At 48.7% G+C, this 13721-nt stretch overlaps 1 protein-coding gene across 1 annotated transcript; it reads left to right on the top strand.

Moving 5' to 3' along the window:
• Positions 1-1301: 1301 nt before the first annotated feature.
• Positions 1302-11848, top strand: LOC119275551 (putative E3 ubiquitin-protein ligase LIN). Its single transcript, XM_037556414.1, has 12 exons — positions 1302-2147; positions 2247-2501; positions 7621-7709; positions 7805-9040; positions 9126-9270; positions 9358-9922; positions 10025-10149; positions 10282-10398; positions 10485-10616; positions 10724-11104; positions 11219-11467; positions 11554-11848. Exons 1-12 carry the CDS (start codon positions 1326-1328, stop codon positions 11569-11571), a joined length of 4134 nt encoding a protein of 1377 aa, XP_037412311.1. The 5' UTR covers positions 1302-1325; the 3' UTR covers positions 11572-11848.
• Positions 11849-13721: the final 1873 nt, after the last annotated feature.

Here is a 13721-nt window from a genome sequence, read left to right as displayed (position 1 = left end):
CCCACCCCTCGTACTAATCACCCCGCCACCCCTGTGATGCCCCATCATGGACCCCGCTCCAGACTCACTAACGAGGTGCGCTGGGCCGGCCACAACCACCTTTGTCAAAGACGCCCTCTGGAAGAGCCAACCACGAGGCCAGCACTAACGACGCATCACAAAAACGCGCCGCCACCAAGCCTCGCTGCCCGCGACATGTCGTTATCCATATCAGGGTGAGCCAGACCTATCCACCGCCGCCTCCCAGCCCAATAGTTGCTGGATCCACACGCCCTAGGAGCAGCTAACCCACGTCGCGACATCACGAACAAGGGAGGGGGATGGAGCCCTGTCTTTGCGAGCACTACAAGAGCTTTGTCCAATGGACACATTCCAATGGCGGCGCGGAGGGAGAGGAGGCGGGGGTGGGCGACTGAGCTAGGGCTCCCTTGGCGCGCGCGCATCGCGCATCGCACCAGCGAGGAGTGAGAGGATGAGTCCCCAGAGAGCCGCTCGATCGCATACATCAAAAGGTGTACTCCCTTCATATTAATTGTCGTTAAAACAGATGTATCTAGATATATTTCAGTGCTAGATACATGCGTTTAATCGACAAGTAATATGGACCGGAAGAGGTCCTTACCGAAGAGGACGCGGGAAAATGAACAACTCCATCGGTTTTCCAACCTTCTATGTGTACACATCAAATGGTGTTTTCGCGCTCCAATACATATCCTAATCCGAAGTACTAACAAAAATCTTGCAGCTGAAGGTATACTATGGTTGGTGGCTTCGCTGTCTCATTGTTTTCTTCATTTGCTCCAATTGGCGAGTCCTTCTCTTCGAAGGTTTTTGCTGAATGGTGACAATGACTGAAAGCCACCCCCATCAAACATTTGTCACAACGATTGTAACAAAAATCCCACGTTTTTTAAGTAAGAATATGATCCGACCTAGTGTCAAAAAGAAGAGATGATGATCTGACTTTCTCGCTACTGTCAAAGGTTTAGCAACTCCAAAACGGTCCTTTTCGCCGGACGAACGGCCCGTCTCTCTGACTCTCTCCACGCGTCGCGCCGTCGCGCGCTAGCTGCCGACCGCTGCCGGCCGGGAACCGAGCCCGACCCAGTCCTCCTCCCGCCATAATTTAAATCCCACAGGATGCCAAATCCCCATCCTACCCCTCCTCCTCTCTCCCACCAACCAAGAACGCGTGCCCTTTTCGGCCATTTCGTCCTCTCCATCGTCTGCTTTCGAATCCAAGGTTATCGAAACAAAACCATCCCCATCAACGAGTGTCCTGCTCAGCACGGGCGGCACGGCACGCGACGCGTGAGAAGCCAAGCATGGCAGGGCCTACGCCGACGTACTCCTTCGTCGTGGCGCACGCCTCGGCGTTCCTCGCGGAGCTCATCGCCGACCCGCTCCTCCGGCGCCACCTCCTCTCCGCCGCAGCCGCCGCGGACGGCGGCGGGGGGCAGCACACGGCCGCGACGCTCCAGGCGCTGTCGCTCATATCGGACGCGCTGGACACGGTCCCTTCCGCCTCGCCGTCGCCGTCATCGCTCCGGGCCGCCGAGCGGCTGCTGCTGTCCCTCCCCGCGGCCACCCCGCTCTCCTGCCTCCTCTCCGCTCTCGCGTCGGCAGCGCGACGACGCGGCGGGGCGCCGTCCGCCGCGTCCTCCGTGCTCGACCTCTTCGTCCTCGACCCCGCGCTCGCGCGCCACGAGCTCGCGCCCGCGGCATTCGAGGCACTCTTCGCGCCGCGCCTCCTCGCCGTCATGCGGCACTTCGCCACACGCCGCGCGTCTGCCGCCGCCGCAGTGGCCTCCGCGGCACAGGGAGACGAAGACAGATCCGACGAGACAGTGGCGCTGTCGGCGATGAGGGTGCTGTCACTGATGAGCGGCGCCCAGGCGCACGAGATGAGGGGCCTGGAGCGCGAGTACGAGATGGTGCTGGACGTGAACTGCAAGGCCTACGCGCTCTACCTAAAGAAGATCCTCGAAGCCGGCGAGGCGCCAAGGATGTCGCCGCCGCCTCCTCCTCCAGAGCTTGTATTCACCGTCGGACAGCACGCCGACGAGTACGAGAACACCGGCTACGAGGAAGCCTCGACGGACGCCGACGATGGGGCCGTCAGTTCACAGAATGGCGTACGGAATAATGTAAGTCTACATAGACACTTCGTGCTCTCCATGCATTTCAGCGTGCTCAACGGAGTAGTTCAGAGTCCAGACTCACAGCAGGTTCCGGTGATTTTGTAGCCGATGTGGGCGGAGGCGGAGGGCGACATGTACCCGCGGCAGGGCAGCATCAAAGGCCGGAGGGAAATGATGAGGCCGCCGAGCCTGTACCCGCAGCGCGTGGCTCCGCACCTCATAGTGCAGCAGCAGAAGAAGCAGCCGCCGCAGGTCGGCAGAGGAAGCCCGGCGACCAGACTCCGGGCTGGATACTCGCCTGCCACGGCTTCCGACGAAAGCACGGAGGATTCTTCATCCGAGCTCTACACCGGAAAACAGGTGTGTGTTTGTGTGCTGTATACGTATAGCTGTATCTGAACCTTGACACGGACTGAAACTTAAAAGAATTTCTTTTAGGCCGAAACTAGAGAGGTGTTTTATTATCGTCCGAAACAGGAATGCAAGCGGACCGTGGACGAACGGTCCGCTTGCATCCTTGTCCATGATTGGATCCCTAGTCCAAAATCAGAGAAGTCCATTGGTGCTCAGGTCTACCCATTTCTTATGAATGGCAGTCCCCAAAAAAGATTAACGGTGCACATCTGAGTTCATGATTAGTTAGGATATGCGGTGGTTTATAATAAATAAACATGGATGCCGGTCTACAAGTAAAAATATGAACTTTGAATTAGGCAACTTAGACCCGTTTGTAAGTTTATGATAACCCCATTTAAATAACTAGACTAGACTTGGTCTTATTTACTCTAATAAGCTGACATGTTTTTGTCTACGTTCTTACTCCCTCTGTCCCGAATTACTTGTCACAGAAATGGATAAAAATGGATGTATTCTAGAACTAAAATACATCTAGATACATCCATTTCTGCGACAAGTAATGCCGGACGGAGGGAGTACTTACCTTCTTCACAAGTCACAACACATTAGAAACCAAGTTCATCACAATTTAACAACCTGAAACTAAACAATAAGGACGATTGCATAAATGGTCTGGATTCTATAAATTTATAAAACTAGTGTTTTCACAATTAGCACATAGGTACTCCTATATCAATGCACTGAAATCAATTAATTCTTACTCCATCAGTTCCTAAATAGAATATGTGTTTTAGATATTGGTATTTCTAGGGGTCTTCACTAGAAAAGTATGAAATTTAAATATTTAAATATTTATCAATCAAAATGTTTATTTGTATAGAATATAAGTCAAAGTTAGAAAAGTTTGACGACACGCTTTCTAGGAATTCATTGAATGGAGGCATTGCAAAACAAGGAGATATGTTGCATGTGCTCCTGATGAGTTGTGATGACCCCATTCGCCAAAAAGTAAAAACTAATTGCCTGGTTTTGATTTAATCAGTTTTGCATGTTTTAAAAACTAGATGATACCCCACACGTTGTTGCGGGAATATTTTCCAACATATTTCAATGTGATTCGTTCTATGAAACATGAATATTTGAAGTAATAATATAAAATGCTAAAACTAGAAATACATATAATTTATTATGTTTGAGTACTATAGAGTTGTAAAATGTTTATTACATATAAATAACATAATAGAATGAAAATTCTCATGTATGTTTGCATGTTGAGATGAGTATTTTGTTCATGCATGTTTCATAATGAAGTGGTATGCTTGCATGTTGAGAGACATATGGTAGTGGAGGTGGGTCTTTTCTCATGCATTTGTGCGATGATGTGGTATGCTTGCATATTGAGAGAAATAGTTAGTGGGGGCTAGCTATTTTGATACTAGACGATGCCCCTCGCGTTGTTGCGTAACCTTGGTAAAAAAATGGCTAGGAAGACTAAAGTTAATGCAAAAAGCAAATATAAAAGTGTCTTACATTACTTAATTCCTTGGAAAAAAAGTCAAGCATGAGGTGGTATGCTTTGCATGAAGAGATTAATGAAAAAAGTAACTTATGATTGCATACATGACTTGGTGATGCGGCATTGTTGCATGGAGAGAAAAATTAGGTAGTGGGTTGTAGCTATTTAAGAATAGATGATACAAGATGAGTCAACTTTTTTATGGTACAATCTGCATGAAAAAAAAGCTTTGCGATAAGTGTTGTGCTTTAGTTTTGTAAATTTCAGTAGTAAGTTAGATTGTAGTTTTATTCGCTGAATATTGTGGTAATGCCATTTTGCCAAAATTTTCTATATATCAACATATAAATAAGTTTAGAATGACAGAATTCAACAACATAAATAAGTATAGGAGAACCTAAAGCTAGGATGAATATCTATATGACAAACCATAAATATAATGACTGATTTGCTATTTTCTTAGTCGTTTGAGACGCTTACAAATGTCCTTCTACTTTTGAAACAGAAACTGCAAAAAATAGCTACTTAATTTTGCAAATAACGAACCAACACTCACAATCATCAACTTAGAAAAAGTATTCATTCATGGATTTGGAAATACTCCCTCTGTTCCTGAATATAAGACCTTTTTGGGAGCTTAATTTAAACAACCAAAATGGACGGTGGTATGAACGGCCCATACTACAATCCTGGAAATTATTGCAGTGGAAACTTTCGGATATCTAATCTGGACTAGTTAAGATGTGTGACTGAGATGTAATAAAATTTGAGATAATTCATGAACAAATAGTCACTTGGAAACATCCAACGATCCTCATCTTCTTAGGCCATCCACAAACGTGTGCCCTAACATCAGGCGGTGGGATTGTTTCCCTGCTCGCTATGTGCGATTCCTATCAAAAACATGATATTGCCTAGCATCGAAGCAAACGGAGTCACGAGGCGCCCCAACCATTTTCCTCGCGGAAAAAGTCCATTTCAAACCCTGAACTCGTAGGGGTTCGGCGGAATGAACCCTCAAATCGAAATCCCGGTCGATTGCACCCTGAACTATGTAATCCCGGTCTAAATCAAACCATGGCATCGTTTGAACTGGGATTCGTATGATGGGCCGGCCCGCTGGAGTATTTTTTCGTTCAAGAACAAAAATTCCGAATGGCGCGCATCCAGCTCCCCGCTGAACCAGCCCGCTTTAACGGAATGAACCCTCAAATCGAAATCCCGGTCGATTGCACCCTGAACTATGTAATCCCGGTCTAAATCAAACCATGGCATCGTTTGAACTGGGATTCGTATGATGGGCCGGCCCGCTGGAGTATTTTTTCGTTCAAGAACAAAAATTCCGAATGGCGCGCATCCAGCTCCCCGCTGAACCAGCCCGCTTTAGTTTTTTTTTTCGTTTAAAAAAATGAGCGCGTGGTGGGGCGCGTACCCAGCTCCCCGCTAAACCAGCCCGCTTTAGTTTTTTTTTCGTTCGAAAAAATGACCGCGTGGTGGTGGTGGCTCGAACCGAAGATCATTTGTTGTTGATCGAAGCAACAAACCACAAGGACACCACTTGCGTTGTGTTAACTTGCTCTCTTTTTCCTCCTTTTAGCCTTTCTTTTTCTTTCTTTTTTCATTTTATTTTTCATTTTCTGTTTTTTCTTAAATTCGTGAACCGGCCCATTTGGAGCTATTGAATAGTAGGCGCGCAAAAAAAAATTCTGGAAAAGTTCTACGGGAGCGACTCGAACTCGCGACCTCAATCTTGTTATTTGCTGGAATTTGCCAACCAAACTAGTGAGTTCAACTGATAGATTCACGACACGAAACATTATGCTCCAAACTTCTTTTGAACATTTGAGAATATTATGCACTGAACATTTTCGAAAAACTATAAATAAATGTGTTGAACAATTTTTGAATATGCATTGAACATTTGTATTATGTGATAAACATTTTTTAAAACAAATATGAATATATGCAACGATTGGTTTTTGAAAATACGCATTGAACATTTTTGTAATATATGTTGAACTATTTTCAAATAAACATTGAACATTCATGGACGTTTGTGATAAACATCTTTTTTCATGGACGTTTTCAAATCCATGAACATTTTGTACAAAATTCGTAAAAAAAAATCTTTTTAAATTCTGGTTCACAAGGTTCTTTTTTTCGTTTGCTATTTCCTAGTAAAACGGATTTTATATAGTGTTAAAAACTCGAGCTTTTAAAAAATTAGAAATTTACGGCATTAAAAAATAATATGCAAATTTGGAAAAAGGTTCGTCAATTTCAAAAGAAATCATGATTTTTTTAAAAAGGAAACTAAAAAATAAAATAAAAACAAAGACAAAACGAAACGAAAGAAAAAGGAAACAAAAGAAAGAAGAAAAAGTGAGTAAGTTAACACAACGTATGTAGTGTCCCTGGTTAGTAGCGTCGTTCCAACCACCAGCATCGGTCTCGATTACGAGCGTGCGCTTCTTTTTGTTTTCTAACAAAAAAAACAAAAGCGGTCCGGGCTAGCAGGCTGTAGTCCCCTTTGCATTTTTTTATTTCTAAAAAAAATTAAAGTGGGCCGGCCCAGCGGTTGCAGGGGTGAGCATAGCAGCGGCCTCAGCGAATTCCCACCGATCCCGGTCATCCAATTGACCCGAAGGTTCAATTTAGACCGGGATTGCATAGTTTAGGGTGCAATCGACCGGGATTTCGACTTGAGGGTTTGTTTCGCCGAACGTCTACAAGTTCAGGGTTTAAAATGGACTTTTTCCTTTCCTCGCACAAGTCAAAATTAATTGGTTGCGAGGACTTATCCTGAACGCCGGAAAAACTAATTCCCCGAGAATACCTACCGAGGCTTCTTCAACTAACTAGCGGGTTTCCGGTTTTTTTGGATGCTTGGTCAGCTCGGCGTTGAATAGAACAAATTTGCAATTTGAGTTTTTTTTGTTTTTTTTCACAATTGCCACATGTTTGATTGGATTTGCAATTCATTCTTGCTAAGTCTCAGTCGAATGAGACTTCGTTAAGTCGAAGTCTCAAACGATGCTACATCTGTGAGATCTTACATTGACATCCGTGCAATTTTTTCAATTTTTTTCCTTTTTCTCTCTTGCATATGCTATGTTACTTGACCGAGACTTGGTTAAATCTCGGTGGACTTGGACCTAGCCACAGCCTTTGCAATTTGAGTTTTTCTATTCATCATATGGCACTTATTTATCCGTGTTAGCATTGGACAGTACAATGCTACGGTAATTTTTCAATTTGTTTTTTCTCTCTCTCTAGGGTCTAAACAAACGCCTAAGCATTGGAGATGACATTTGTCACCCCATTTCACTAGAATTGCACATTTTCAAATAGTGTGATTTTAGAGCGTAATTCCAGATGGTAGTGATTTATAGAGAAAGACAACTGGGGAACTGTCAAAAGCGTAGCCTACACAAATGGCTCTTTTCAAATTATGAAATTGAGTTCTTATAACTTTTTTAAAAGAAGGTTCAATAAAAGAAGGCATGTAAATTACGTTTCTACTACTTGAGGATGGAAGAACACAACCCTCGTTTGCTTCTCATCGCTCCAAAGCTGAGTTCCCAATGCTGTTGGCTTGTCTCCTAGGAAAAGCCTGCGGCGTCCCCACTGTCCAAGCCACGCAGAGCTCAGCCACGCGGCGACGATGGCGCCCGCCTCTCTCCGGAGCCCTCGAGGTAACCATTTGGATCGCTTCCAGAAACAGCATTTCACCAACCTAGATTGCACCGATGTTATCGATCGAGACACGCGCTGATTTGAGTACATACAGGTCCCCGATGGGCGGCGACGCGGACCTGTCGCGGCATCAGCAGCAGCAGGCGGCGACGACGCCCAAGGACTTCGTGTGCCCGATCACCAGCCAGGTGTTCGACGACCCCGTCACGCTCGAGACCGGCCAGACGTACGAGCGCCGCGCCATACAGGAGTGGCTCGACCGCGGCAACGCCACCTGCCCCATCACGCGCCAGCACCTCCACGGCGGCAGCCTCCCCAAGACCAACTACGTCCTCAAGCGCCTCATCGCCGGCTGGCGCGAGCAGAGCCCGCCCGCCACGCCCATCACGCCCCCCACGCCTGCCACGCCCGCGGTGCCGAGAACACCCGCCGCGAGGATGGAAAGCCCGGCCCCCGCGTTCAAGATCAACTCGCCGTCCCCGGACGCCACCGGCAGCCAGGCGAGCGCGCCGTCGCCGACCAGCGTCATCGTGCAGGCCACCGTGGAGAGCGCCGTCGGCGAGCTCCGCGCCGCGGTGTCCTGCCTCTGCACGTCCGAGGAGCTGGCCGAGTCGGAGAAGTCGGTGCTCAGGATCGAGCGGCTCTGGCGCGAGGCCGGCGCCGCCGAGCAGGCCTTCTTCTCCGCGCTGGCCAAGCCCGCCGTCATCAACGGCTTCGTGGAGATCCTCTTCAACTCCGTCAGCGCGCAGGTGCTGCAGGTGGCCGTCTTCCTCCTCGCCGAGCTCGCCTCCCGCGACGACGGCGTCGTGCAGACGCTCACGCGGGTGGACACCGACGTGGACTGCCTGGTCGCCCTGTTCAAGAAAGGGCTCGTCGAGGCCGTCGTGCTCATCTTTCTCCTCTCTCCTTCCGTAGAGCAGCTTGTCGAGATGGACATGGGCGAAGCGCTGGTGGCCACCATCCGGCGAGCCGATGAGGCAGACGCGCTCAACATGTGCGTCAAGCCCAAGTCCGCGTCAGTGATCCTCCTGAGCCAGATTCTCACAGAATCAGGCGTCGGCCGGGAGAGCACGCCGCCGGTGCCGAGGTCCGCTCTTGTGTCTGAGAGATTCGTGAGGAGCACGGCGCTGGTCTTAGAGGCCGAACAGGTCGAGGTGAGGGTGGCCGCAATGAGGATCCTGATGCGATGCATCGCGGAAGACGGCCACTGCCGGAGCAGCATCGTGGAGAAGCTGGCGGTGGGCGCCGTCCTAGACGCCTTCCACGTCGTCGGCGACGCCGACAAGTTCGAAATCGTGCGGTTCCTCTCCGAGCTTCTGAAGCTGAAAAAGTAACGAAATCAAATTCCACATTCCTCCCACGCTTTCTAAGTGCTGACTTGTGGACCCCATGCATAACCGTTATTCGGACTGCAGGCGATCGGCCGCGGAACGTGTGCTTCGGGCGATCAAAGAGGGGAGCTCCTTCAGCATGATGCACACGCTCCTCGTGTATCTGCAGTCCACCACGCCGGAGCAGAGCCCCGTCGTCGCCGGACTTCTTCTTCAGCTCGATCTCTTGGTGAGCTGGCCACAGTAGAATTTATTCAAATTAGCTTACGGAATGATTCATATATAGCTCTTCTGAATGATTTGATGTGATTGTCAGGTGGAGCCGAGGAAGATAAGCATGTACCGCGAGGAGGCGATGGACAGCCTCGTGCAGTGCCTCAAGAACTCGGATTTTCCGAGGAGCCAGCTCCTCGCCGCCGAGACCATCATGAACTTCCCCGGAAAGTTCTCGTCGTCCGGGCGGCCGCTCGCCCGGTCCGCCCTGCTGAAGCTCGCAAGGGTGAAGGAGAGGTATCGGCAGTCGCAGGAGCTGAGCGTCGTTCGTGGCACCGACGGCGCCGAGGACGACGCGGCCGGGGAAGAGAAGGCGGCGTCGGAGTGGGAGAGGAAGACGGCGTACGCGCTGGTGAGCCACGAGTTCGGGCTGGTGCTGGAGGCCCTGTCCGAGTGCCTGGAGAGCAAGAACGCGGAGCTGTTCGCGGCGAGCCTCGTGTGCGCGGCATGGCTCGTCCACATGCTCTCCCTCCTCCCGGACACCGGCGTGCTCGGCGCCGCGCGTGTCTGCCTGCTCCGGCAGCTCGTGCTCGTCCTCAGGTCCGCCAAGCACGGCAGCGACCGCGCCCTCGCCATGGTGGCGCTGAGGAGCTTCATGAACGACCGTGGTTGGTTACTGGCTGCTCAATGATCATTCTGCCGAGAAGTTTGTAAATTAAAATACTGCTCTCATCTCTGATTTATGCTCAAAAACTTGTGACATTGTTCAGAGGGCATGCAAGACATCACGACGTACATCAAGGACGTGCTGAGGACATTGAGGGAGCTCAAGAAATCGTCCGGCCTCGCGTTCGAGATGCTGAAGCTGCTGTCAGATGGTCAGGAGTCTAGCATCGTAAGAGTCAGCGTTTACCATCAATCCGATTAAATTCAAAAAAAGTTCTAAATTCACAAAAGATGTACTATTACATACAGATACAGTACAAGATTTATGTTTGCTGAAGAATGTTTCTTGTTCTTGTGGCAGGACATGTGGAACCACAAGGAGCTTAACAATGCCGATTGCAGCTCGAACGGCGAGGTCACGTCGATCGTTTACTACAAGAGCTACATCTTCTCCGGGCACTCCGATGGAACACTAAAGGTTGCGCTTCCAAAATGTCCATGATTACAGTTACAGGTCTCATTAATACAGTTTCAGTCTTTCAAGTCTGAAAAATTCCCATTCAGGTGTGGGAGGGAAGCGAGAACATCCTTCGCCTCGTCCAGGAATCCCAGGAGCACACGAAAGCAATCACCAGCTTGTCAATCCTGCCCTCGGAGGAGAAGCTCTACAGCGGATCCATGGACAGAACTATCAGGGTAACAACATCGACGTCCTATGTTTCTTTCTTCGCGAGATCGAGGAAAGTTAATTACAGCGTGCGAAGTTCAGAATGAAACCTGTTGGTTGGTACGTGCATGGGCAGGTGTGGCAGTTCCGGGACGGCCTCCGGTGCGCGGAGGTGTACGACACGCGGGACCCCGTGCAGAACCTGGCCGTGGCGGGCGCCATGGCCTGCTTCGTGCCGCAGGGCGCCGGCGTGAAGACGCTGAGCTGGAACGGCGGCACCCCCAAGGTGCTGAACCCGAGCAAGTCCGTGCGGTCCATGGCGCTGGTGCACGGCAAGCTCTTCTGCGGCTGCAACGACGGCAGCATCCAGGAGATCGACCTGGCCAGCGGGACGCTGGGCGTCATCCAGTCCGGGAACAAGAGGATCCTCGGCAAGTCCAACCCGGTCTACTCCCTGCAGGTCCACGACGGGCTGCTCTACACCGGGAGCACCCCGCTCGACGGCGCGTCGGTCAAGGTGCTTGCTACATGAATACGATCGACAAACCAGTCTATCTCGGTGTGGTTTCTCCGGCGATTCGAGGTATTTGTGAGGGGTTTCTGACGACAGTTTGGGCGCTGCTGGGTGCAGATATGGAACAGCTCGAACTACAACCTGGTTGGGTCGATACCGTCGGCGGCGGAGGTGCGGTCGCTGGTGGTGAGCGCGGACCTGGTGTACCTCGGCTCCAGGAATGGCGCCGTGGAGATCTGGTCCAGGGAGAAGCTCATCAAGATCGGCGCCCTCCAGGCCGGCGGAGCCGGCTGCCGGGTCCAGTGCATGGCGGTGGACGCCGACGGGGACGTCCTCGTCGTCGGAACGTCTGACGGCAAAATTCAGGTCAGGGTCGTGGATTTTATATTGGCCAATAATGCATGAAGGCTGTTTTACACTGAGAGTTCCCTTCTTTTTCTGTCTCTATACAGGCTTGGGGATTGACATGAGCAGATGCAGATTGTCCGGTACAGACTGGGGATGACGGAATAAGTGACCTATCTTTGTGCAGAACGGTCACTAGAATGGGGATCTATACAGACAAAAATGGCATATACTGTAATTTGAATGTAACTATTTTTGGCATGCTTTTGCAAGGACTGCAAAGTGTACATAACTGTCATGCCCTTTTCTGGATTCAGAAGAGAATTTGGTAGCTAGGGTTGGGGAAAGTAAATCATGAAAGCTGGAATTATCATCGTAAGATATAGGGTTTATGTTTTGGTAGAGATAATTCTCAGCAAATGTGATGCGATCACAATAAACGGAGCTGGCTTATATCGCCCAGCTGACAACGATAGAAAATGAACACCAAGACAAGTGAAACGGTACAGTAAAGTGAATAACGCTTCAGTCGGAGGCGAGCCATGCGAGCCGTCCAATCTTGTTATGAGCTTCAATCCGCATCATTGGAGCTTCAATCCGCATCATTAGATTGGACGTTCTTTTTAAGTTCGTCGTTAATTGAAGAAAGGAATAGTTGCTAGCTGAATATGTTGGGCCTCACAGTACCTCCTCGCGAAATCAAACTTGTCCTTGAGGAGATGTCAAACGATTGAACCAACCTTGTACCGTAGCTTTGAAGAAAGTAGGAACCGTTGTCTTGATGAAATCAATGTCTTCCCACATCAAGCGGTAAATTTGCCCGTTGTACAAGCCACGACGTATCAAATAAGAATGAAAGAAGGAGACATTGAAAAGACTGCTTTTAGCAGCCACATGGGATTGTTTGAATTTCTGGTAATGCCATTTGGGTTGGCCAATGGCCCACCTATATTTCAACAATTGATGCACATTGTGTACTAGGTCCTCTTTCTGAGAGTTTGTGTCTTGGTTTTCTTTGATGATATCTTAATATTCAGCAAATCTTACTTGGAGCACTTGGAGCATTTGCAGTTAGTTTTTTGCTTCCTTAAGGAAACATCAATTATATGCAAACATTCCCAAATGCACTTTTGCCCAGAACAAAGTGGAGTGCTTGGAATATGTTATCACTGCTGAGGGAGTTCAACAAATCTAGCTAAAGTTGAAGCAATAGTGCAGTGGCCTACTCTAGAAAATGTAACTCGCTTGAGGAGTTTCTTGGGGCTTGCTGGCTACTACAGAATATTTATTAGGAATTATGGAATTACCTGCAAGCCACTCTTTGAAGCTCTAAAAGAAGGTGGCTTTAAATGGGAAGCAGCATAAGAAGATGCCTTCCAGCAGCTTAAAACTCACATGACCACTGCACCAGTGTTAGCAATGCCTGGCTTCTTTATTCCTTTTTTCCTAGAAGCTCATGCTTTTGGTTATGGCATTGGAGCTATCTTGATGCAGAGAGGACAACAAATCTCCTTTTTAAGCAAATGTATTTGCCCAAAGGCTGCTGGGTAGTCCACCTGTGATAAGGAAGTATTGCAATCATTGAGGACATAAAGAAATGGAAACATTACTTTGCTTCCTCGTCAATCATCATTAGAACTGATCAGCAAAGCCTTAAACACATTCAAGAGCAGAAACTCACAGAGGGAATACAACACAAACTTCTCGTTAAACTGTTGGGGTACAAATTCAGAGTTGAGTACAAAAAAGGGAAAGAGAACAAAGTTGCTAATGCACTCTCTAGAGTAAAGTATGCTATCACTGCACTAACTTCCAGTGTTGCCATTCCAACTTGGATCACTGAAGTAGTCAAGAGGTATAAAGAGGATCAAAGATGCTCTGATCTCACTGCTCAACTGGCCATTGCTCCAACAGGACATCCTCCATACACCTTAACAAGTGGAGTTCTTAGGTACAAAGGAAAAATTGTGGTTGGCACACATACTGACCTCAGAAAATCCCTCCTCACTTCATTCCACACTTCTAAACTTGGAGAGCATTCTCGAGAAAGAGCTACTTACCATAGATTAAAAATCTTGTTCACATGGCCAGGAATGAGATAAGAGGTGAAAACATTTGTGCACAATGCCCTGACTGTCAACTGTACAAAGCTCAACATAACCCTTATCCTGGACTGCTACAACCACTGTCTGTCCCTGACTTTGCTTGGACACACATCAACATGGATTTTGTAGAAGGGCTTCCAGTCCCTCACAAAAAAATCTCATCTTAGTAG

Source organism: Triticum dicoccoides, chromosome 3B (assembly GCF_002162155.2).
Source record: "Triticum dicoccoides isolate Atlit2015 ecotype Zavitan chromosome 3B, WEW_v2.0, whole genome shotgun sequence".
Classification (NCBI taxonomy): Eukaryota; Viridiplantae; Streptophyta; class Magnoliopsida; order Poales; family Poaceae; genus Triticum; species Triticum dicoccoides.
Note: the sequence above shows the minus strand (reverse complement) of the source record. Positions and strands in the feature narration are given on the sequence as shown.

Coding starts and splice junctions, on each gene's coding strand:
- LOC119275551 (XM_037556414.1), top strand. CDS start 1,326: ATGGCAGGGCCTACGCCGACGTACTCCTTCGTCGTGGCGCACGCCTCG. Junction 2,502..7,620: donor AGCTCTACACCGGAAAACAG/GTGTGTGTTTGT, acceptor CTTGTCTCCTAG/GAAAAGCCTGCGGCGTCCCC. Junction 9,271..9,357: donor TTCTTCAGCTCGATCTCTTG/GTGAGCTGGCCA, acceptor TGTGATTGTCAG/GTGGAGCCGAGGAAGATAAG.